Below are 25604 nucleotides of genomic sequence, written 5' to 3'. Positions count from 1 at the left end.
AGCAGTAGGTCCTAGAGTGTATGACCTATGATATTATTAAGTGTGTAAATGATTTTTTTTTAAATACAGATGAAAAAAGTATACAAAAAGAGATTGTGTGCTAGCATCATGGAACTGTAGGACTTGAAATACATTTAGATATTACTTAGTCTAATTTCTACATTTGGCAAAGGTGGAGGTGTGGCCCAGAGATTTTGAAAGTCTTAGAAGGTCAGGTAATAGCCAAATTGGGGTAAAAACTGACTTTGAATGAGGTCACTGTATTCCTGGACCCATCTTCTTTGCAAGTGTAGCTTTAAAGGAACCTGCTATTAGATTTGAGACATGAAAGGAGGATTTCAGCCATTTTAATAAACTTACCATTTATTCTTCTTAGAAATTCTTTATAACTGATGATTTTACTTATTTCATAAGCTATTTTTCTGATTTCTACCTTGACCAATCTAACTATTGCTTTATTAGTTGCATTATAGTCAAAAGATTCAGTATATGCAAAACCTCTCTTTAATTTTTTCTGTTTGTTTCTTAGAATTTTCTTACAATGCAGAGAAAGGAGATGATAGATGCAAAGAAGACAAGTAACGCAATATTTCAACAGGGTGAGGGTGGGGCTTTAGTGTAGGCAGCGTGACCCAGTGAGGACAACACAGCCTCTGGGGCTCAGACCCCAGCTCACTGTGCGTCCAGGACGAGTTGGTCTCTCTGGCCCTCAGTTTGCTCATCTATAGAATGGGCATAAAAGCGGTGTGTAACTAGCCTACCACGTTGTCAAAGAGCTCACGTGTGTGCGGCAGAGCTTGGGCCAGAGACTGCCACACATTCAGTGCCACGTAACTACGAAAATATTTTGCAAGTGTTTCACTCAAATTGTAGGAAGTATCAGGGAACCACAGTTGTCTTCAAGTATCTGAAGGGCTCTCAGGTCAGAGAGGCCGAGGGCATGTTCTTGGAGCTCTAGGCACGATGGATACAAGGAAAAGCAGACCGACCTTGTTCCAGAGTCACTCATGGAAGAAGTAAGGCCTCTCTGAAGGCTGTGAATACCTTTCCCTTGACGGTATTCAGGCAGATCTGGACATGAAAAGTGCTTACGCATTTTCTTTACACAGTGAATTCTTTAAATGAATAACTATGCCATTGGGAGGGGCCCCACTCCCTCCCATGGGCCCTGGGCATCTTCTGCATTCCTGCTCAGTTGGTCAGACTGCAAGGCCTGTGGAGTTAGTCATGCAGGCAACTTAGCAGCTGGAGGAGACCACAGCGCTGGTCCCCTCGGAGGGGCACTGGCTTATCAGCTACTGGGTCCAACGCTGCGGCTTGATCGGGCTTCTGGACTCGTGGCCGGGTTTCTCTCCCACAGCACAGCACGGTGCACCTGTAGGGGTCCACTGAGGTCCACCCATGCTGCCCCCTCCTACCCCCGTGGGACGCGGGTACAAGTCAAACCCGTGTCAACACAGAGTGTTGTCCGTGAGCAGCATGCCCCCGTCTGTTATCTGGGACCCTCCTGTCTTCCGCACCCGCCATACGTGGGGCTAGGCTCCCCTGCTAGCTGGTAAGTGGCACAGATTCAGAAACGGCGGCTCCTCCTCCTGCGCGCCTATCACCCGGGCCTCGTGCCGCGCCGTGTCGGCGCCCCCCCTCCCGGCCTCGTCTACGTTCCTTTTGCAGGGCGGTTACGTAGCCGCCCAGGCGGCAGAGCCGGCCGCCAGGCCCCGTAGCCTTCCTGTGCGCTGGCGCCGCCGTTCGGCACCACGCCGCCCCTTTTTCATGTGTCCCCCTGCCCCGTGGCCTGCGGAGAACATCGTCAGGGACGGAAACGCCGAAAACCGTCGCGCAGAGCTCAGAGGGAGTCGCAGTGGCCGACCACGTGCGCTCCAGCTGTTCCTGCCTGGGCCTCGGGCCTGTCCCCTCGGCCTCCCTTGGTCCGCGCGCTCCTGCGCTGGGGCACGGCCGGGGCACACGACGCGGAGGCCGGCTGCGGAACACGAGCCTTCGCATCGCTCCCTCCCTCCCCGTCAGGGTGAACCTGAAACAACCGCTTGTGTTTCGGTAATCCACAGCTGGAAACTGAAATACAAATCCATCAGTGATGGCATAAGGCATGCAGTACATCAGAATACATCAAATTATTTGCAAGATTTTAATGCTGACAGTGCAAAATACTGATGAGAGAAATTAATGAAGGTCAAAATAATAGAGAAATATACTGTGCTTAGGGATGACAAAATTTGACATTGTTTTGTTTTTTAATTTTTGTTTCTGTTTTTGTTTGGGGGAGGAGGTAATTAGGTTTATTGATTTATTTATTTAATGGAGGTACCGGGGATTGAACCCAGGACCCCTTACATGCAAGGCATGTGCTCTACCACTGAGCTATGCCCTCCCCCTTGACCCTGTTAATAGGTTAATTCTTCACAAATTGATTTATCATTTGGACACAATGCTGATCAAAGTTCCAACAATTTTTATAAAAATTGACAAAAAGATTCTAAGATTTATACGAAAATGCTAAACCTCAAATAGCCAAAATAATTTGAAGATGAAAACAAAGTTGGATGACTCATATTGCCTGATTTCAAGCCTTACTGTGAAAGTACGTTAATCAACACAATGAACGTTGGTGTAAGAATAGACTGTTGTATCAGTGGAACACAATGGAATATCCCAAAATAAACCTGCATGTATATGGCCAATTGGTTTTTAACAAAGATGTCCAGGTAATTGGATGGGGAGAGATGTTCTTTTCAAAACTGATGCTGGAACATTTGGACAGCCATATGAAAAAATAATGAATCTCAACTTAAATACAGCACCATATACAAAAAGCCATGCATGATGGATCATAGACCTGTGTAAAGCATAAAGCCATAAAATTTTTGGAATAAAGCCTAGTGGAAACCTTGTTGACCTTGAGTTCAGGAAAGAAGTTTCAGATAAGACACAAATCATAAGGGAAAAAATATTTCTTGAAACACACTGTTTAAAAAAATGAAAAAAATGAAAACACAAGACACAGACTGGGAGAAAAATACTTGCCACGTGTGTATCTGATAAAGGACACGAATCCAGAATCTGTAAACTCAATAATCTGACATCAAGGAATCCAATTAAAAAACAGATTTGCATGTACACTGTACAGAAAAAGGGATTTGTATGTCAAATAAGCACATTGAAATGCAAATAAAAACCACAGGGAGGTGCCACCAACACACCCACTTGAATGGATTAACAAAACAGACAAGGATGTGAAGCAAGTGGAACCCCAGCCCATGGCTGCGGGAAGCACCAGTGGTTCCCCCACTTTGGAAACAGTTTGGAGTCTCCTTGGTACTCAGCCGAGAGAAATGAGAGCACATGTCAGCACAAACGCCTGTGCATGAATATATGTGGAAGCTCCTTTCACAGATGACAAAAACTGGACAAGCAGAAATATTTGGTGAAAGGGTAGCCAAAGTGTGGGATGTCCTACAGGAGACTGCCTCTCAGCGATAAAAAATGACAAACTGTTAATATATGAAGCAGCATGAATGAGTCTCTAAAACATGTTACGTCAGTGAAGCCAGGCACACAAGACCATGTGCTCTGTAATTTCCTTCATATGACCTTTTAGAGAAAGCAAAACTACTGAAAGAAATAATTAGCCGTGGTTACAAGAGGCAGGGGGTTGGGGGAGATAACCGACTGCAAAGGGCAGGCACAAAGAGCTGTTTGGAAGTGATGAAAGTTCTATGTGTTGCTGGTTAGGTGGGTTTCACAAATGTGTGTATATATATGTGTGTGTGTGTGTGTGTGTTTAACCAACTATATATAAGTGTGTGTATATCTATATATAGAGAGAGACAAAACTCATTGAACTACACATCTGCAGAGTGGATTTTACTATTTGTAAATACCTCCATAAAAAAATAAAAACCAACAAAATGCATTAAGCTTCAATTAGAATCACAACTACTATTGTAAAATACATGAAATAATTCTGTTTATATATATTGCTGTTGATTAAATGTGTGTGTATTTATGCTTTATGATAACATTTTGGGAAGTACATTTAAAACATTCTACTGAAGTGTTAGAATACAAATTAAACATTTAGATCGTGCTTATGTTTTAAGAATTCGGCTCTCTTTCGGCAGCAGTGTTTATGGTAGAACAAAAAATTGAGTAGGTTTTATTTATTTTTGCTTTGAGCTGTAAAGAAGTAATAGAACTTATTGTTTGTAACTGCAGTCCTTAAGCATGTCGTTCTTTTTTTATCATTTCATTACAAACTCTACTGCCTATGATTCTATAATGTATTTTAAATCCTACATGAATAATATTTTAATTAATTGTAGAATTTTGCCTTCATTAATTTGCAATTCATTTTCGCACTTAAATACTTTGCTTAGTTCAGTCTTGCGTTTCAACCTTAGCATCTAAATTGCTGTTTGATTTGTCTGTTAAATCATATAAACACTCAAACATTTTCTTCTCAAGTTGAAATGAGCACATGTTTCTTGTAAAGGCGAAATGAAACCAAGAGCTAATAGGAAAGTTTGCAGATTTCCCACCGATTTTTTTTTCTCTGCAGTGTCCAGACTCTTTCTTATCCCAATCAAATAACTTCCAATAACCGCACTGCTCAGGTGTAGTAATTTTTGATTACCAAGGTTGGAAGACTAACTGTAGTATTAATTGTTTTCCTGTAGCAGGCCCCTGGTGTTGCCAATTGCCAAGCAAGACAGTTTGTTGGAAAAAGACATTATGTTCAAAGATGCAGCAAAAGGTCTATGCAAGCGACAGTCTCAGGACAGCACTCCGGAAAATGCCACCGTGAATGGCCCCATCAAACCCGAGCAGGTAGTCACGCCCGCATGGCACATGTGCTAGTTCTGTTTTGTTACATCATGCTTGGAAGCCCAGCTTCTCAGAGACAAATACCTACTAATTTCCATTCAAAGAAAAATTAATGAATGCAAATGTTAATATTTGGTTTAAAATTCCCATATATAAATTGTCATGGTGTTGTAAGGACCATTAACAAACATAACCGCTATCGTGTTTTCCAAGGATTTGAATGTTACAGTCTTGATTTATGTACCAGGAATGCAAGTTCAGCCAGTATGTTAATTCCTGAATATTTCCTGTTCTGTCATTAGTCATCATTGTGATTATGATGTAGACTGTGTTTTTTGTTTCTTACAAATAGCAACTACTTGACATAACAAGGAGAAAGACAAACCAATCACTTATCCGTAAAAGCAGCAATGGTGGTGTAGTGAGTATGTGTGTGTGTGTGTGTGTGTGCCCCAGTGTGCAAATGATGGGAGATCACATTGAGGAGCTTGGGGTTGTAGACAGTAATACATTTGTTGTTATCATTGCCATAGAAATAAGTGACTTCTACATGTTTCATGTTTTATAAACTTTATAAATTTATAAAGCAGAATAATTTTATGTGTCAGAGTAATCCTTGAAAATATTTTGTTTCACTGTATCTAAGTTTGAATATTTTAAAGACAATTTAGCTCCATTTCCTAAAGATCCTCCTTTCAAAGTTTTTTAATTTTATTAATTTTTGTTATTTAAAAATAACAAATCATGTCTGTAATCTTGAAACACCTTTCAGTTTTAGTAGGCGCACCTATCAGATAGGGCGGCCTTAACAAAAACCACAAACTGGGCGGGTTAAAGAGCACAGATTCTTTCCTCACAGTTCCCGAGACTGGCCGTCCAAGGCCAGGGTGCTGGCTGATTGGGTCTCTGGTGAAGGCCTTCTTCCTGGCTTGCAGGCGTCTGTTTTCTCCCTGTGTCCTCATGTGGTAGAGAGAGAGAGAAAACAACCTGGTGTCTCTCATGAGGACACTAATCCTATGGGATCAGGGCCCCACCCTCATAACCTCAGTTAACCTTGTAACCTCCTAAAAGCTCCATCTCCAAATAGTGTCCCATGTTGGTGAGAGCCTCAGCTCTCACCTCAGGGCCTCAGGACTTTGGTGTGGGCGCAGGTCAGTCCGCAGCAGTAGGCAGATGGAGTGTCAGGTAAAATTCAAGGCAAAGCTTTTTCTTAACTTTTTTTAAGTGTCCTATGAGCTTTCTGTAGCCTTAAATACACATGACCAAGGGAAAGGGGCCAATCTGAAAAGGCTGCATGCTGTATGATTCTGCTGTTGGACGCTCTGGGAGAGGCAAAACTATGGAGACAGTCAGAAGATTAGAGGTTGCCAGGGGTTGGGGTGGGGGGAGGAATTTGTGGAGCAGAGTTTTTAGGGCAGTGAACCCTGTGTGGCACTACAGGGGCAGACACACGGTGCTGTACATCTGTCCGAATCCACAGAATGGACAGCACCGAGAGTGACCCCGGTGTAAACTGTGGGCTTTGGGTGCTGATGCGTCAGTGTAGGATCCTTGACTGTAACAAGTGTACCATTCTGGGGGGGGTGTTGACCCTGGGGAAGGCTGAGCGGGACCACAGGTCGCTGGGAAATTTCTGTACCTTCCTCTCAATTTCGCTGTGAATCTAAAACAGCTCTAAAAAAATAGAATATTTTTTTAAAAATGAGAGGCCATTCCCAGCATAATGTCGACTGTAATCCTTACAGGGTGACTTTTCGGTTGTTAAAGTGAGCTCTTTACCGTTGTGTCCTAGACAATGAAGGCAGCTGTAATCATGGCCTGTCGCTCTGGTGTTAAACAGGGAGGGGCGACTGTTCAGGGTTTGTGTGCGAATGTGATGGGGTAACATTTACCCGCATCCCCCACTGTACGCATTGCGCGGTCCTTCATTCTTGGTCGTCAGATGCAAGGATTCTCACCAGGACTGTCCACCAACTGGATTCCTCACTCATGCTTCAGAGGAGGACTTTAGAAAAGGGTTGTCAAAACGATAAAGGTCTGATTAACACATTAAAGAGAACCACACTGCGTAGAATTTAAGTGGAAACAAAACCCGCAGCATCTCTCCCTCCAGATTTTTAGAAAATGTAGATCTTATCAAATGGTAACTATATAAATTAATATTCAAGATGATTTAAACTTTTTTTGGGTTCTGATAATCATCTGAATTCACATTCGCTTTATAATATCTCTGAGAAGGTAGAACTTTTCTTAAGTGGCTTAAAAACGTGCGGGACGCTCTTCCTTCTCGCTCTGTGGCTGTCCTGTCCGCCCACGCCCTCCCCTGCCCCATCGTCTTCCATTCTCTCTCTCATCTGCTAACTTCTTTTCTCTCTCCCTTCCTCCCTCTCCCCTTTCCTTTCACAATATATTTATTTAAATTTGGTTCCAGCTTGTGACTCAGGGCAAATTTTGATTCCATGTAGTGAAGCCGTGCTTTCCTGGGAGTCTCACAGCTGTGCCCTGTCAGGTCTGCCCCGGGGCGCCCCGACGCCGAGCTTCCTCGCCTCCCTGGGCCCCGGCTGTGAGATGGGGACCCAGTGCCGACCTCATCGGGTTGTCACGAAGATGCCGAGAGCTAAGGCTACCAGGTGACCGCACAGCTGCCACGAGCAAGCCAGGAGCTCGTCAGAGACACGGACTGTCTCCATTGCTGTCCGTAGAGACTGACTGTTCTGCCAGAGTGGTTGAGTCCCCTCCTCGCTAACTTATCAGCTCTTAATTCACGTCATTGCTGTCAACACAGTGACTGGGTTTTCTTTTACTCAGTGTAAGTGTAGATTATTTTAAAAATTATAATAATACAAAATAATACTTTCAAAGCTTACAAATACTTTCCTTCATGTTACCTTCATCCTCAGAGTATCTCTGTGAGCAAGTTACTACCTTCACTACCTACCTGACACTCAGGTTTCAGACCGAGTGTTTAAGCTGACCACACGTAAACTCGAGACAGTTAAGCATACCACCTAGCATCACGAAATATTCTTTCGCTCGGTGTCCAGTGCTCTTTGGGGGCCACCCCAGCAAGCTCTTGGTTCGTTTTCCAGAGCCCTGCTGACCTGTGGCAGCTCTGGACACAGGAGACAAGTTTGTGTTTCGTGGCTGCGCGTGCAGTACAGGGGTTTTGAGTATCGGTGACGGTTCTCTTTCTGTAGCTGTAGTCCACGGAGGTACCAGTATCCAGGTTCAAAAAAGTGTAACTGCAGCCAAGCCAAGGACCTGATAAACTGCGCTAGGTAAGCACCATCTAACCAAATAAGAAGCAGGTGAGGACAATCATGCTGTCCAGGCACGGGGGTGGGCTTCTGCTTTGGGAAGCGTAGTGGTCTGTCAGCTCATCGCCCCTTTCCCGGTTAGCCCCGTCCCCGTCGTCTCTTGTTTGTCTAATTTCCTTTCCTCTTCATTCACGCAGGCCTGGCTCTTGCCTCCTCGACAGCCTCTTCCCAGGGTCTTCCTCCTCTCAGCCCACTTGTCAGACTTTCTTGCCCACAGAATTCCTAGTTTCTGGACATGTACTGCTAATGTCCCAGAGAGAGAAACCACAAACAAAACAGAACCACACAGTCAATCTGACAGCCCTCAAAGCAGTGTTGACAAGTGGCGACAAGGAACCAGGGACTTCAGAGTATTTCCAGAATGTAAATTCCCTTTGGATCTTGAAACATTTCTCAGAATGTTTCTTCTAATTGCTCTCTGCTTTTCTATCCTGAATTACGTCTGTTTTGTGTTCTAGATCTCTGTGTTTGGAAATAAATATATACGTAGAAATGTGTATGTGTATATGGAGATTTGTCTTTCTCCAGAGCCGTAATGATCAGTCCTAGAGGAGATGGTAATTTTTTTACACATGTATCCTGTCTCCATTTTGACTGTCATAAATGTCTGGGAGACACTGGCCATACACACTGCGGAGCCCGCAACTCTAACATAAAAATACTCACAGACATATTTTTATTTCTTTTTCTGCTTGCTATTAGCTGTCACAATGCTTTCGGCATCTTCCTAAGAATGTGTCCCTTGGGAAGCCTTGTTAAGACTGGTGATCAAAGTGTCATTCCTGATCGTTTTGGAGTCTTGACATGATAACTAGATGGAATTCTTCCCTTGATCTCCTCTGACACTGTGTCTTCACATCTCGTTCCTACACGCAGGCTGGGGAGTCGTCACATTTTTACTGTCAGTCTCTTTCTCTCTGTGACCCATGCAACAGCTGTGACTGTAGAGGAAAAACCCGCAAGAATTCCAAGGAGATGCTCCCACAGCCCTTCAGGCCTGTTGGAACACGTGTGGAACTTCTGGTTGTGCTAGACATGCTTTAAAAAAAATGTGCACGCAGAAGCTTGCATTGAGCTCACCAGAGTTGCGGTTAAAGAGGAATTTGATTCTCTTAACGTGGACCGTTACTCCTGAAGGAAACAAATCCTGCTCATGGTCTTCTCCTTTGCTGTGGGAGTTAGATGTGTGCACTAACTTGCTACAGATGGTTGTCTATGTATATAAAACCAAACATTGCCCATTTCTGACTCGTGACTAATCGATTTTCATCTAATTAAAACATGTAAACTCATCATTTTTTTTATTTGAAATATTGTCCAGTTTTTCAACTCTGCCACTCAGTATTAAATTGAGTTGGAGAGCAGTTTTTTTCTTTATGACAGAATTATCTTCATCTCCAGCCACCTTAAGAGTCATGTAGAGCAGAATAAAAATCACAAGGAAAGAGTCTAGAGTCTCCTTTTAAAATCCAGCCCCCGCCTCCACGCAAAAACTACGCAGAAACTGAAGTCTAGACACAGCGCTTCCTTCTCATGCCAGTATTGGTGGTGGGTGTCTGCCTTTAGCTTTGGAAACACTGCAAACGTGAGCTTCCCAACAGCTGGTCTTACAAAGGACTCAGCACAGTTCAGAACTGTCTAAATTCCAGGTCAGGACTAGGAAGAGCCAATGCTCTGATTTCAGAATTTATGACTTGGAGAAACAGGGCCACACGAGGGGTGTGTGTTGGTGCTTGTGTGAGGGTGTGCGAACGCTTGCGGGTACACAACAGAGTCTCATCTGAACACACTTCTCTGTGGCTGTTGAATTTTTTTGTTCCTCGTAAGTGAACCATTCCATCTTTTAATAACAGTTTCAAACTCCTGTGGTCTTTAAACTTTTGACATGTAATTGAAAATGGAACTCCCAACTGTGAAGAAAGTTGGTTGGAAAGCAATTAGAATTGATTTTACCTGTTTTCCCTCCCAGATCAAGCTGATGCCTCCGGCTCCAAATGATGACCTGGCAACGCTCAGCGAGCTCACAGACGGCAGCCTGCTTTATGAAATTCAGAAGCGCTTTGGGAACAATCAGATCTACGTAAGTGCCCTGGAAATTGCCTATTGCACTGCTTTTGTCTTGCTGAATAATTTCACCCTTCAGTGCTGCGAATATTACAAAGAAAGGGCTCAGTGTTACTTCCGGTCATGCTGGCAGCGTCAGGTGGATTTCGCAGAGTTTGGGTCATTTCTTCTGATTCACTTATAAAGCAATTTCAGCAAAGATCCAAATTTCGGAGATGCTAAGGGAAGGTTAATACCCCAAGGGCGGACAACGTTCCTGTTGCCATGTTTGCTGGGGAAGAAGACCTTGCTAGAATCGTCAGGATCTGCAAATCACTTATAAAAATGCTTGTTTCACCTGCTTTAACTCAGCCTCCTAGATCCAGAGACAGAAGTTAAGGAGGAAAAGCTAAGCATATGCGGAGGACTGCCTTTCTGTTTGCATGAAAAAGAAATTATCAGGAAATGTCTTTGTCTGTAAAGTAAATAATTTATACACACATCTCTGACAATAGGATACAAATACATGACTCAGATGACAAACAGCATGGAGAATTGACTTGCTGTGGTTCAATTCTGGTTTATATGTGTTATTTCTTTCAATATGTGTATCAATTTAGGCACCACGCAATCTCAAACTCTCTTCACTCTCTATCTCTGTCTCACTGACTTTGTGAAACTCAGAGCAATTCAATCAGGGTGTCTATAGAGAAGTCTGATTATGCACATGCCTGCTAGCCCTTTTTGATAACTCCCTTTTTTCCTACTCTACTGAGAAATTGATTAAGTAATTTTCATGTAAATGTGAGGTCTGAGATTTCTTTACAAGTAATAAATTGTCAGGTGCTGATTAACCTATGAAAATTCAATGCGGCATCTTAATGCTTGGATAAATTGCCTGCCACGGTAAATACACTTAAAATTAAATACTTCTGTCAGAATTAATGGAATTGAGTCATCGGCATAAAGTGGTGAAACCTGATTACTCTGGGCTCTGTTACTGCCCTGCTACTTGTGTGTTATTTTTGTTCCATTTTCTCTCCCAGCGTTGTGTTGATGATTCTTCTTTTTAGATTCTTATTTACATTATCAGAAGACCACTGCTTGCATTATTTGTGTTCCTTTATTTCCTTCATGCTTTTCAAGGGGCTTTACTCCCAAACATGATTTAATCTACTGCTCTGCAGCCCAGGGGCCACCATCCATTGAGTGAATTAAATGATTTATGCATTGGGTAGCACCCCATCCAGCTGGTAGAGGGGGCTCCAAAGGGCTACAGAAGGGGAAGGTTTTTAAAGGCAAGACAAGGGAGTCATGAACCAAAAAAGGTTGTTTTCAGCTTAGGTAAGCTCCCTACGGCGGATGGAGAGGGCCCACGTGACAGGTTACCTCACTGGCACTGATCAGAAGATTGCAGACTGACCGGTCAAGACCACATTTCTGGGGGAGCTGAGAGCCTCAGTTAGGTCAGGTGTTACGTCCCTGTTGATGGCATGGCCCAGTGCACGTGACTCTATTTTGGGCCCGTGGTTTTCCTTTAAACAGTGTAAATTTGTCACTGTGTGAGGCATGATTGCCTTCTCTGTGGACCTGAAATATTGAAGAGCTAACTCACCTAGATCAATTTTGTAATGAGTTCTCCAAGTTATGGTATTTGAATTCGCCTTTAATGGATAGGCAAGCAATTTAAACATCATTGATTGAATTATAAGTGATTCCCACGGAGTATCCTGTGGACCGTTGGATAATGCAGAATTTTTATTACCCATCTGCAGTGAGAGTGAGCGTTTAGACTCTTAAAGCGATTTGATGGCTTAATTTCTGTCTGTTGAATCACATGAGTCAAGCTGTGTATGTCTTTGTCTTTTCCAATTTCATTTTTCCAAGAATTCATTTTTATTGTTTTGCAAAAGTATTAGACCATGATGAATTGGAAATAAAAGTGTCCCTTCCCCGCAAATCAAAACCACTGGTTTAGGCGATGTTTCAGCATTAAAATAGTCAAATTTGATTGTCTGATGTCGACAGGCCCCTCCCAGCATGCCCCTCCCTTCTCAGTGGCGACCCGCCTTCAGCTTTCAGGCCAAGGGGACTGTAAGAGTGTTGATGCCTGTTTTCCTTCCATATCCCACGCATAATTCTCCTGCAAACCTCATCAGCGCTGCCTTCAGGACATTGACAGAATTCCACCTCTGCTGCTGCCATCGGGGCCATCAGAGTGAAGATGCCACATTTCAGCTGGATTAATTGTTTAACAGGGTTTTTACCTCTTTGCTCTGTAGTCCTGTAGTCTGATTTGTTATGTAAAACGGTCTTTCAGAACAATCCGTGAGTTGCTCTTTTACCTGAGTGTATAGCCTTCCATGTGGGTATCAGACGGGGAAGTTTCCCACAGGCTGTAGAAGCGGGAACTTCCCAAACCACCAGGCAGAAAATGAGCTGCAGGTAATGTGACATTCTGTTGCCAGGAAATGCACAGAATAAACATCATTATTAATATTCAAATACTATTTTTATAAATTATTTTTATCACAAAATGTATTTTCAAAGACAGTCTTGAATTCCTTCAATAATTAGGCCAAAATAAAAAAAAAAATTATATCTCAATGAAAAAAATGTAATTTAGTGTATTTTTATTTTAAAGTTCCTGATCTTTCTTAATTAGCAGATTTCTCAGCTCTCCCTCAAACTACTTTCTATCTTTATTTCTCATCTCTGGAATTTAAGACTAATTTTCAGCTGTTTCACTAATACGGTCTCCCTCTGGCGCAATTATTCCACTTTTATTTCCTTCTTCCTTTACTTGGCTGTAAAATGCTGGCCAGTTCTTCTTTTAAGTGAATGTCGTGATGAATTATGACATATAAAGAGAGGACTACATGGCTCATTAGTGTATTGCTTTATGAATTCTTATTTGGTGAACACACCTGTGTAACCAGCAGCTTCCTAAAGAAAAGCAACATAAGCTCCTTCCCCAGTTTACCCACATCATTACAAAGGATGCTGGCACATACAACTGTGCGTACGTTTGTTTAGTTTGATGTAAAAGGAATCACCAGTGTATTCTTGTTTGTGTCTGCCGTCTTTCAGCGTCACTACGTTTCTCATACCCTCCACACAGTTGTCTGAGGCAGCAGTTACCCATTTTTATTTCTGTACAGGGAGCTACTGCATGAATATATCGCATTTTATGTATTTACAGTTGAGTAGTCTCTGAGTTGTTTCCACTTTTTGGTTATTATGAACAATGCTGTTATAGACCGTGTTTTGCCTTTAGGGGGCACACATATTCAGCAGCTCTGTGGGGTCGCCCACAGAAGTCTTTTTGTGAGGCTCTCCCCTGGGGCTGGGTCAGCATCGCACAGTACGTTTCTGCTCAGATGCAGCCACAGAGCGTTTCAGAGCGGCCACGTGCCCAGCACGGACCTGTGGGTTTCCACATTCCGACCAACGCTTGGTGTTACCAGTATTATTTATTTTATTAATTTTGAAAAAAAATTCTAACCATTCTGGCAACTGTGCCGTGACATCTCATTGTGGTATTAGCATACGTTTCCCTGATAACCGCACACACTGCTATGTCGTCTCCAGGTGATGACTTTCATGTTTCTCTCTTAAATCTTGATAGATTCTTTACTTTTCTTCTTGCATTATTCCAAGGTATCAGACTGTTAGAAGAAGATGACTGGGCGTGGCAGTGACAGGCGTTCCTGTCCCATTTCTGGTCCCAGGGAGGAGCTTTCAGTGTCTCATCATTAAGCGAGTTGTCAGCAGTAGCCATGCCAGAGTCATGCTGGTGTCATCACTTTTTATTAGATAAAGGAGGGTCCATTATATTAATAGTTTTAAAGTTATCATTATTTTTAATCACGAGTAGAAATTTAATGTTATTAATTTTTTTCGGCATTTATTGAGATGATCGTATAACTTTTGATGTTGACTTCTTTTCTTTTTTGTCTCTTCATTTTTTTAAATTGAAGCAGCATTAGTTACAATGTGTCACTTTCTTGTGTACAGCACAACGTCCCAGTCATGCATACATACATATATTCATTTTCATTAAAGGTTATTGCAAGATATTGAATATAGTTCACTGTGCTGTACAGGTTTTTTTTAAATCTGTTTTTATATATAGTGACTAACATTTGCAAATATGAAACTTCTTGATATTAAAAATTGTTAAGAGTTGATTTTCTAATATGAAGCCAACCTAGAATTAACTAGAATAAAGCCTATTTGTTGAAATAGATTATCTGTTGAATGTAACACTGGATTAAACTTGTCACTATCTTACTTAGGATTTTTACACGTATTTTAAAGAAAGAGAACAGCCTTTGATTTTCTTCTTTTTCAATAAACTAGTTAGGTTTTTAACATCAAGTTTATGCAGGCCTCTTAAAATGAAGTGAATCATGCTCCCTGTTCTGCCATTTTCTGGTATAATTTGTGTAACATTTGTTTATTTGTACATCAACGTTGGGATCTTTTCTTTGCGGAAAGGTTTTTAGACATAGATTCAATTTCTTTTACAGAAAAACAAAACTAGATACGCATCCTAAGTCTAATTGCATTTATTTGGTAAGGTGGTGGCCTGTTAGCCACAGCATCTAAATATCCAAACTGGTGGCTAAGATCTGGCTCCTCCTCTCCTCTCCGCCTGCCTTCACGCCAGCAGCGTCTGCAGGGATGTCGTACTTCTGGTGTCGGTAGCTGGTGCGCTCCCTCGGGTCCTCTGCTCCCTCAGTCCCTCCGTCCATCTTGTTAGGATTCTATCCATTTTGTTAGAGTTTTCAAAAGATTGCCTTTTGGCTCTTGTTTTTCATCCCGTGCCTTTTGCTTACAATTCCATTATTTTCTGTTCTTTCACTGGAGATTTCTTTGTGCGTGATTCCCTGGAGTTTGAGGAGCTCCTGGAGAGGGCCACTCTGAACTTTGTCTTTCTCTCTTCCTTCCCAACACGCACGCTTGAGGCAATCATTTTCATGCCAGATATACCTTTAGTAGTATCTCACAGGTTATGGCACGTTGCAGTCGAAAGAATTTTCTCAGTTGCATTGTGAGCTCTCTATTTTTTTTGGCTCATAGGTTATTTGCAGGTGTGGAAGTTGTATTTGGTGATCTTCTAGCTATCCATTACTAATATCTCTCATAATTCTCCTGTGATCAGAGAAGATGCTCTGTGTGACTCCAATCCTTTAAATGTAATGAAACTGGTCTCTATTCAGTTTAAAGGAACCTGTGTTGTGCATTCTTGGTAATAGTGTTGTATTTAAGGCAATTAGTCCACCTGGTAATTATTTATTTCAAATTTTTGTCTGCTTGTTCCGTTAGTTACTAAGAAAAAGGTGCTAAGATCCCCCACTATCGTTGTGAATTCGTGTTTTCTCCTTATAGTTTCTTTTTGCTTCACCTATTTTATGCTAGATTTTAGGCTTTCAGAAATTTACAATTGCTATAACTTCCTGAAGGATTTATCATTTTATTGTTATGAAATGTCCCCTTTTGTCACTGGTCTGCTTCTTACCTTAAAGTCTGTATTTTATTATTACTAAGTAACAACATAGAACTCAGCCCATTTACTCCTCCACTGTATTTTGTGTATGTTTAAATTTTGTGTGTTTTTATTCAATCATTTCTCACCAAGCCCCTTTAAGATAAGAAATTCTTCGATTCCAGGCATTTCACCAGTTGTGTGCAATGGAACCTACCTTTTAGTTTAGTTTTATTTGAGTTCGACTTTTCTATTTACTTACAAACTTTTAAAAGTGTGTTGTTTACTTATTCTCAATATTTTGCACAGTGATTTTTAAATTATATACTTTTTAACTCTAATGGTGCAATTTGTATGATTCAAGAACTATTTATTTCCTTTCCTTTTAACAGACTTTTATTGGGGACATCCTCCTGCTTGTCAATCCATTCAAGGAGATTCCAATGTATTCCACCATGGTGAGTGTAAAATTTAAAATATCATTTAATAATGTAGAGTCACACTCACTAGACATACCTATTTGTATCCCACATGAAAAAGATGGACAGGAAGAGGGAACTCCGAAAGGTCATTTGTTTGATTATCATGAGACAGTTTCATTGAGACACTCAAGATTCATTACCACATCGAACGTCTAGTGGAACTTTTAGTGTAAGGAGAATCCGTAACCCCACATGGGTCTGAAGGCACAGAGCAGGCCCGTGTGATGAACCCCACGTACGTGTAGACCCAGGCATGCCCTGGGGCTCTTGTGTCTCACTTTGTTTATAGCATCTAATGAAATCCTCAGTAGGACTGTACAAAACAGATTGAGTTCAAAAGCGTTTGGTCAAAATTAGATCAAGGTTGGACTTGAGGAAAAGTGAAATAGTGTTAGTGCAAGTTTTCCAAAACCAAAACCAAAACCAAAACCAAAACAAAAAGAAAACAGAAATTTTTCATGCAGGAAAATAAAGGTGGGCTGAACTGTCCTAGCTGCTTTATGAATTATAATGCAGACACCACTGTCAGTCAAGTAGTTAAATAGTTACTTTTCCTTCTGGAATAATTAGAAATACAAAAAGGTCAAGTACAATAGACAGTTGTGTGTCTACCACCCATGTATGTCTCATATCTCTAAAAAATTTAAATGAAAAGAATGCCTTTTTTTTTTTCACATACACGCCTGAGATCAGGATGTAGCTTTAAAGAGGTGATACCAAGCCATCGTGTCCCAGTTTAGCTGTAATGCTATTTTCTGGTGGTACAGGAAATAAAGGTGTGTTTCAGTTCCACGGTGTCTGAGGTTAAAGGACACTCCATGCTGTCAACACAGACTGGGTTCCACTTTAGCCTGTTGCTTCGCACAAACAATGCCAACCACTCTCCCGAAGTTATCCTTCCACCCATCTTCTGTGTGCTCACCGTATACACGTGACATACACATGCAATGACAACTGTATAAACCATTGTTTTCTCTTTTAATTTACTCAGGGGCTGTATTAGCTCTATTCTTCTACAACAACAAAAAAAAATTTCATTAATCCTTGTGCTTCCAAAAATTTTCCATAATAAAAGGTTCCAGCCTAGGTGCCTTATTCTAAATGCCCTGTAGTATTTTATTGTATTAACACACAGCTATGCTTATCCATCAGTACCTATTACAGAATTATTGCCTTGCTTTCTGCTCTGACAGTGAGTGCTAAGGATTGTTTTGTGTGCTTCTTGGCTCACGTTTGTGAATTTCTACAGAGAGATCCCTAGTCAAACCTACCTCCCTAAGTTTAGGAGAAACTGCCAAATTACCCTTCCAGTGGCTTTGAACACTGCGTATTATGCATGAGTCTTCCAGCGTGGGAGAAAACTTCATTTTGAACTCAGACTCCACCGCTAACCAGCCCTGTGACCTTGGAGGGTTTCTTCGCATCAGTTTCCTTCTCTGTAAACAGGAGCCGCATTCTCATGCCCAAGTCTTAGGTTTCTGGGAGAATTGGATGGATGAGTGAGCGTAAAATGCTGAGAGGAGCAGCAAGCACGTAGCAAGTGAGGCCATTACCATCATTAACAAACTGTTATTGACGAAGTTAGCAGTGGTTTATGTGTGCTGTATCGCCTTCAGGTTTGAAACGGCATTTCCCTGGTCACCAGAGAGTTTTGTCACCTTTTTTTCGTGTGTATTGGCCTTTCTTTTCCATTTCCATTTTTTGCCCAATTTTCCACGTCATTTCCAGTTTTTCGTATTGATTTGTAAGAGTCTTTTCTAAAATGCTGACAATTTATTGATCATATGCACAGCTTACTCTCCTCTTTGCCTTCCCCTGATTTTTAAAAATTTTAGGTGTGGTGTTTGTAAGGGTTGAACAGGAGCCCTTAGCTGTAATGTTGTGCAGTCTTTCGCAGTATAATTCACGTCTGTGACCCTATTCCCTTACCCCGCAATCATGAGAGTGCTCTTCTATACACTTGTCTACGTGTGTTAAGCTTTGTTGTTCATATCTGGGACTTGAATTCACCTGCAGTTTATTTTTACACAGGGCAGGAGACACACAGCATGTTTGTTCCCTTTACAGATCACCAGTTTTCTCCACAGCCTCCTTGACACGTAACAGTCTGCCCGGTGGCCGCCCAAATCTCGCCATGTGTGGTCCTGAGTTGAGTCCTGTAGTCTGTCCCAGTGGCCCCTCTCTCTGTCTCTGCACCATATCCACAGTGTCGGATGACCCTGGTGTCCTGATGGTTTTATTGGGCCATAATGCACACAGGAAAGTGCTCATCTCCAGTGTGCAGATCAGCACTGTGCCGTGAGCCCGAGGGCAGAGCATCCCCAGCCTCCGGACCCCACGCTCACTCCTGTCCACTCACTGCCCCTTTGCCCAGAGCACCACCAGCCTCACTTCTAACAGCGCAGACTGGTTTCCTCTATTTTTTGCTCCGTGTAAATGGGATCTTGTGACGCGTTCTCCTGTGTCTCTGAGTCTACTCAGGGTGATATTTGTGAGTTTCACCCAACTCTCTCTTTTTGCTGTAGACCATTGATTCTACTTTTTAAAATTATTTCCCCCTATAATTTGAAATAATCTCAAATTTATGGAAGAACATTTGCAAATCAGTAGAACAAACAACATTTTTCCCTCATTTTAAAATGACTTGCTAGCATGTTGTCCCATCAGCCTTGAATACCTGTTCTGTATATTTCCTACAAAGGCCTTTCCCTGCGTAACCTCCATACAGCCCTCAAAATCGGGAAATCACTGCTCATGTGCTGTTATTGAACGAGAGGCGTCATTCAGGTCTTTCCCATTGTCCCACTGATGCCCGCCGTCCCCGGGTGCAGTGAACACTGGGCTCTTTACCTCCTTCAACCTGGAGCAGTTCTTCAAACTTCTTGAATTTCCTAACCTTGACATCTTTAAAGATACAAGCGAGTTGTTTTGCAAAATAAAAATTAAGTTTTTCTAATATTTCTTCATGACTCAAGAAGTCTTCTTATCATTTCGTTTTTAATCTAACATTAACAGAATTCACTAAAAACTCAAAAGGACTAAAAACACTAGCGCTGAATCACCATGGCACTCATTACAAATCACCAGAGCGCTGAAATTCAGTTCACTTAAGTTTTGTTTTTTCCCAAGAAATTTGTAAATTCATATGTGTTTCAGCTGCAACTGCTTTCTGTGCAGATGGAATATCCTGGCCATCTTACATGACTGAATTTAAAATGTTGCTGAGAAATTGGATTTGATATAAATTGCCACAATTTCAGCTTCCTTCATGGGTATCTTTGGAGCTGGATTTTTGTGAGTTGCGCGTTTGGGAGACAGCTAAATAATTTAAAGCCTGTGAACCAAGGAGAGAAGGCTCGAACGCACGCCTCCGTCCTGTCGTTACGAATGCTTCAGATAGAGCATCGTTGTGGTTTGCAGTTACAGATGAGGCTCAGGACTGGAGATGGATGTGCTTGTGGGGGGGGGGGGGAACTGCGTGGTGAGGGGGAGGCCCTGAACCCCTCTCACGGGGACTGCGGCCTGCGGGCGGCGCTGTCTTCCAGGTGTCGCAGCTGTACCTGCGCGGCGCGGGGCCGCCCGGCGCCTCCCCGCCGCCTCACATCTTCTCCTGCGCCGAGCGCGCCTTCCACCAGCTCTTCCAGGAGCGGAGACCGCAGTGTTTCGTTCTCAGGTGAGCCGCCCCCGCCCCCGCCCCCGGCTCCGTTCTGCCCTGGGCGCTGGGCCCTAGAACCGTCCTCGCTGCCCACAGTTGACCCGTCCTGACTCCCCCGTCGCTTCGCGGTCCGGGCTGTCCCTGCAGGGAGGACGCTTGGCTCGGTCCAGCGGAGAAACAGCCCCGCTGCTAGAAACGGCCCCGAGTGTGGCTGAGTCGGTATCTACACACTTAACCTGAAACTCACTTCATTTTGAAGATTTGCGGCCTGGAACCAGCGGGTCTTGCTTTCAGACCTCAGTAAACGTGGGGAAAGGCAGGCCGGCGGTAACAGTGACCCTCCACCGCCGTCCTCCGACGCGTGGCGCTGAGCGAACCCCCTGCGGCACCTGGCGGACGCGGGTGCTCCCGCGCGCTTCGGGGTCTGCCTCTGCTCGCCTGTCACCGAGATCACACACACAGTGATCTCTCATTGAAACGTAAGGCAATATCGATTCATAGTCACGACGTGCAGGAGGAGGATTTACTCTGGAGCAAACATTCTTCACGTCAACAAGAAAGTGTGCCACCGGAAGTAGGGGTGAGATGTGACTAGCTATTGATAGAAGATTAAAGAAATATTCAGGTATTAAAATGAGATCTGCATGGGAATCATGCTTTGTGTCAGGCCGAACGTCCACGAGGGCGAGCCTTCCGGAAGTGCCCACGGCCTCGCGTAGTCACCGGCAGGAGCAGCAGCTGAAAACTACACGTGTGAACGAAGCACTGCGCAGCCTGAGTCTAAGTGAGACGAAAGAGTTTAAAGACGGAAAAACCTGGAAAGAACCCCAGGACATTTAAATATTTAAATAAGCACCTATGTATATACTTTCACATTATTAATTTGATCAAAAATTCCCTGGAGGGTCAGATTGATGGGTTGCAAACTTTAGTGTTCACAATAGTAGGGTTGTTGCCACACCTGTTCTGAAGTGTCCCTGGGACCTGAGAGGCACTGGGGTGGGGGGCAGGGACCCGAGAGGCGCTGGGGCAGGGGGCAGGGACCCAGGCATTCTTGACTCAAGCAGCTCTGTTTTTATCTGCTTTATCTATGGGCTTTCCTGATCTTCCTTTGACAGAAGGGAAACACTTTTTAAATCTCAGGAGATGGGAATGTGTAATAGTGTTGATGATAATAACAACTAATATTTATTGAGAACGTAGTCAATGCCACACCCTCCACTAGGTGCTTTCCTTGTGTGAGTCCTTGCTCTGGTAACCTTAGAAGACAGGTGTTATTATTGTTACTATTATTACTGTATTTTTATGTGTGAGACACTGAGTATTAGAAGGGTTAGCTAATGGGACCAGGATCGCACACTGACAACTAGTAAGTAAACAGTGTGTCCGGGATGTGAGCCTAACAGCCTGGCTTCTGAGCTGGAGTGAATCTTACCTACGCTCAGAGCCAGACCCCAGTGCATGGCTTGCCCAGTGCCCCCAACCTCCCTTAAAATGATGGCCACAAACCATGGACCTAACTAAATTCTCACTGAATTTGCTTAGTTCTTGTCAAAGATTTGGGTCCTTAGTGAAGCTCTGAGGAGCCAGTGAATCCACGTCCTTTGAGAACCTGCCTATTATAGGTTCACGGTGTCCACCACACCCTTCCAGTGAAGAGGCCTGTTTGCCCTGTTTAACCCAGTGATTTCTGCGTGTGCTGCTCACGGGACGGCGCCTCTGGTAGGGCTTGTTAATGTGCTGCAGAATGAGCATTCCTTTGGGACATTCTTAAAGGCTAATAATGCCCTGTATCAACCACTCATTCTGAAAAAAAAGATTTCTTCATTCAAGTTTAAAGAAGTGAAGAGCAAATCCATGACCACAAGGAGTTTTTACTTGAGTCATTGCCTTTCTTCTTTTAGGGGTTCGTACGTGATTTCTCTGCCTCCTGGACGGTCTTGACTGAAACGAGGCGTTCTGCATTTGTACTCATCCACTAAAATTAGTGAATTTAGAATTCAACTAAATACATTGTTTAAAGCTAATTTATCGAGTGTCCATTGTATTCCATAACTAGAATTTACAAAGGATAATTTAAGATTTGGAGATCAAAACTCAGACATTCCTGGACTAGATGACTTATAACTTAGTACCAGGCCAGATAATTTTTAATTCATTTTCAATTTTTAATTTTATTTCTCATTTTGTTCATAACTATAGGCTTCAGTAACACGCTAGGCTTCAACTTGAGGAATAGTTTTTAATAATTTTTAGATCTTTGTCCTGGGGTATAACTGGGTGTTTGGAGTTCACCATCCTCTGTTTTAACCTTTAGTTTTCTGAAGGCTTTGATGGATGGTTTCAATTAATTGTTTGAGCTTGTGTGATAAATGTCCATTATCCTACCAGTATGCTGAGCAAACCTAAATTAATGGCACATGCTGAACGTACAACTAACTTGTGAAATAAGCAATGTAGGGTTTTTCTCTGCCATGTGCAGATTTAACAGACAAGGCTGTTCAAATGAGTTTCAGATTTTGTCTGGGTCCACGATCAATCAGCACCACCCAAAATCTTTGGTCAGTTTCTAGTTTAATCATGGACTTGGATTTTCAGATCAAGAAGTATTTCTCAAACACGTGGAACTAAGATTTTTAGTTTTACCCTGTCATCCTAAGAAGCCAAGCCTATCAAACCCATTTCTCCTTTTTGTTTATCTCCTTGTAATTACTCAATGTTTAAATAAAATGTGGTGGTCACTTGGGGATTTTATAAGGTGGCTCAAAGGCATGTGATCGAGTTGATGGTTTTCCCTGCATGTCATTGCTAGAGTGAGGGCAATGGTGGGGAGAGGGGGAGGGACTCGCACGACCACCAGGTCAGCCCCACGCCCGCCCGGCCCCTGTGTCTCCGTGTCTGCCGACATTCCAGACTCGCCCCAATGTCAGGTCGCTCAGATGCCCAGGAAGTTGGTGGAGTGCTTCCTGTTGGGTAAGCACTGTCTTCTGGGCTGGCCCTTCTCCAAGAATGAGCTCAATTCCCACCTCATCCGGAAGTCTTCCCTGGCTTCTCTCAGGAGATGCACCTGCCCCCTGACCCGCAGGTGCATTGCTAGCTGTGCCTGCTCGTTATAATTACACCCTATTTATGCACTTCCTGCTTCCTTGAGAGCATCCCCAGTCACTGGCACTGGAAACAGTATCTTTTCACCTCTTTACCCCAAAGCCGAACAGACTCCCGCACACAGGAGGCCCTCAGTAAGGCTCATTTGAAAGAACAAGCAATATTTTTAAAAGTAAAATGATATTTTCAAGGATCGATCCCTGAGTGAATGCAAGCCAAATCTCTACAAAAACAAGATGCGTGAGATATCCCATTACGTTGCTGGGGAACAGTTTTTGTAACAGCGAATGTAACTGTAGAGGTTAAATTTCCGTCATGAAAGATTCTGAATTGCTTCTGCTCTGAAATTAGAAAGTTACAAGAAAAGGTCTTTGAACCCAAAAAAGGAGTTCTTTTCTCATGCACGTCACTGTCACCTGCTCCCCTGAGGCTGCTAAGGTGGTTTTCCTGAAGGGGTTAAAATGCTCAAGGTAGGCACGGATGAGCGGATAGGAGTTCCCATTAACAACCTGAGGTGTGAATGAGAGAATTAAATGTTAGCTTCTTTGCTGGCAAACACTCTTTAATCAAATCCATTAGAACGAATGTTCAAGGGAGAAACCTGAGAGAGCCCTAGGAAAAAGCTTTATATATATTTTCAACTTTTGGCTATCAGACGAATAAACATTGGTTTTATAAGAATTTCATCTGGATACAGTAAAAACCTTATTTTATATCAGACTCCTTTGGCATAAATAATTACTGTGTTGCGATTTTATGTTAACCCTGCATTGTCTGGTCTCAGAACTACAGTACAATTACTGTTTAGATGAATTAGATCAGTGGGGACGTATGCCTGGGGAACACCAAAAGTGTCGTCGTTACAAATAAACAAGTGTGGCCTGTACTTGTTCCTCGATTAAAGGGAAGTAGAAAACAGGAACTGTCAAAACTGGCAGGGACGTCAAGACGGAACGGGCTGATTTAGGATGAGCTGAAAGCCAGGCACGTTACCTACCTTGTCACGCCTGCCATCTGACCGGCTTAGTTTTAGGAGCTGCATGCTTGATTGCACTTTGAAGAAAGGAGAAGGAAAGCCCAGAGGATGGCTTCTCCAAGGAATATGTAACATCTTTCCTGGAAGATGCAGAAATGTTTAACGAGGCAGCGCCTGTGGTTGTGGCACATGTGCGTCTCCCATGTGGAGGACCGACACCTGGCGGCCACCTCACTTAGCGGGGGGGGGGGGTCTTTCTTTGCAGCCTGAGGCCTTTCTGCTATAACCCACCTACCAGGTGTGGTTCTACTCTGTAGGATGTTGGGTGGCAGAAAGTTGCATCATGTTCATTTGTGGTCCCAGCATGTAAAACACTGTAGTGTGTGTATACAAACACACACGCACACATTTATTTATTCACAGTACACCTAGGGCAGTAGAGTACATACAGTGTAGCACACATATGCCACATATATGCCGTCGAATGTATTTACTAAATGTTTTACTTGAGTGAATCGAATGGGAGAGTTAACTGATACCATAAACTCATTAAAAGTTGTTAATGTCATTTCCTCACTTTTTTTGTGTCTGAGAATTATCTCTGGTTATTTAATTTTTATACCACGTTCTCCAAAACAATAAACTTGTGTTTCCTCTGTCTTCCTTTAGTGGAGAAAGAGGATCTGGAAAGTCCGAAGCCAGCAAACAGATAACGAGACACCTCACCTGTAGGTCTGGCGCCAGCAGGCCTATGTTCGATTCCAAATTTAAACACGTAAGTTTCTTCTTTGGGTCGGGGAATATGGGGAGGCCAGAAAAATTTTAAATTATATGCAGTAACACTTGCTTTTGTTTGAAGACACTTTATCCGGCTACTTCATGGTCCTAAAATACTGTCGGGGGTCAGTGAGGAACCATTACAGCCTATTTCAGCAGCCAACGGAAAGGCCAGATTTCACACGATGGAACTCAGACATGTTGCTCAGGGAGGCGCCTGCGAGTGGGCTGGTTGTCTTTTCCACACGGTTCCAGCCTGACTCTGTTCCCTCGAGATCCCATCCAAGGGCACCTGGGTTCCCTCAAGGATGGAGCTGGTTTCTCTAGCCTTGAAGCGCGACTTCCCTGCGCTCCTCTTCTAGCTGAGGCCGCCTTTGGACACGTGTCCCCCCGTGTAGGGCCGTGGGGTCTCATTGGCTTATTCCTTTACTCAGCCGGTGTCTCAGGTGGCTGCCGGGTGCCTGTCCCTTGATTTAGACACACTGCTGTGGAGCCTGGTCCTGGCAGGAGCTCGATTCTATGTGCTGAATGAACAAACACAAGAATAAAATAGCTACTATTTTCACACCTCGGAAACATTTAATTACCCCAGGCTCCCCAGACTAACTGACTCTAATGAAATCACATACACTTAAGGTGGACAAACCGTTTGTATGTCATCAGGACCTGGTAAGTCCTGGTGAGTGTGTGTGTGATTTACAGAACCACCGCTGTCATGTTCTTGGGCTCTGTCTTAACCTGCTGTTAGTTCAGACAGCGGGAGTTTTCTCTCTTCCTTTTTGTAAAAAATAATCTTTTTTTTTTTTGGCCAAGATTAAGGAAGTCATATTTATCCAAAAATTTTCATTTTCATTGCCTTGGGCCAAAAACCCCATTATATTTATGTATCAAAATTATGTTCAGTTCCTTACATGTATAA

The 25604-nt window shown here is 43.0% G+C and overlaps 1 protein-coding gene across 1 annotated transcript in view; it reads left to right on the top strand.

Annotated features, from left to right (window-relative positions):
- MYO16 (myosin XVI) overlaps positions 1 to 25604 on the top strand; it is a 350065-nt gene that overhangs the window by 93292 nt on the left and 231169 nt on the right. The window contains exons 10-14 of the mRNA XM_064492981.1: positions 4692 to 4842; positions 10126 to 10236; positions 16083 to 16148; positions 19718 to 19845; positions 24578 to 24683. Of these exons, the coding sequence (XP_064349051.1) occupies positions 4692 to 4842; positions 10126 to 10236; positions 16083 to 16148; positions 19718 to 19845; positions 24578 to 24683 (562 nt within the window). The remainder of the gene's footprint in view (positions 1 to 4691; positions 4843 to 10125; positions 10237 to 16082; positions 16149 to 19717; positions 19846 to 24577; positions 24684 to 25604) is intronic.

The sequence above is a fragment of the Camelus dromedarius genome, chromosome 13 (assembly GCF_036321535.1).
Source record: "Camelus dromedarius isolate mCamDro1 chromosome 13, mCamDro1.pat, whole genome shotgun sequence".
Taxonomy (NCBI): domain Eukaryota; kingdom Metazoa; phylum Chordata; class Mammalia; order Artiodactyla; family Camelidae; genus Camelus; species Camelus dromedarius.
Note: the sequence above shows the minus strand (reverse complement) of the source record. Positions and strands in the feature narration are given on the sequence as shown.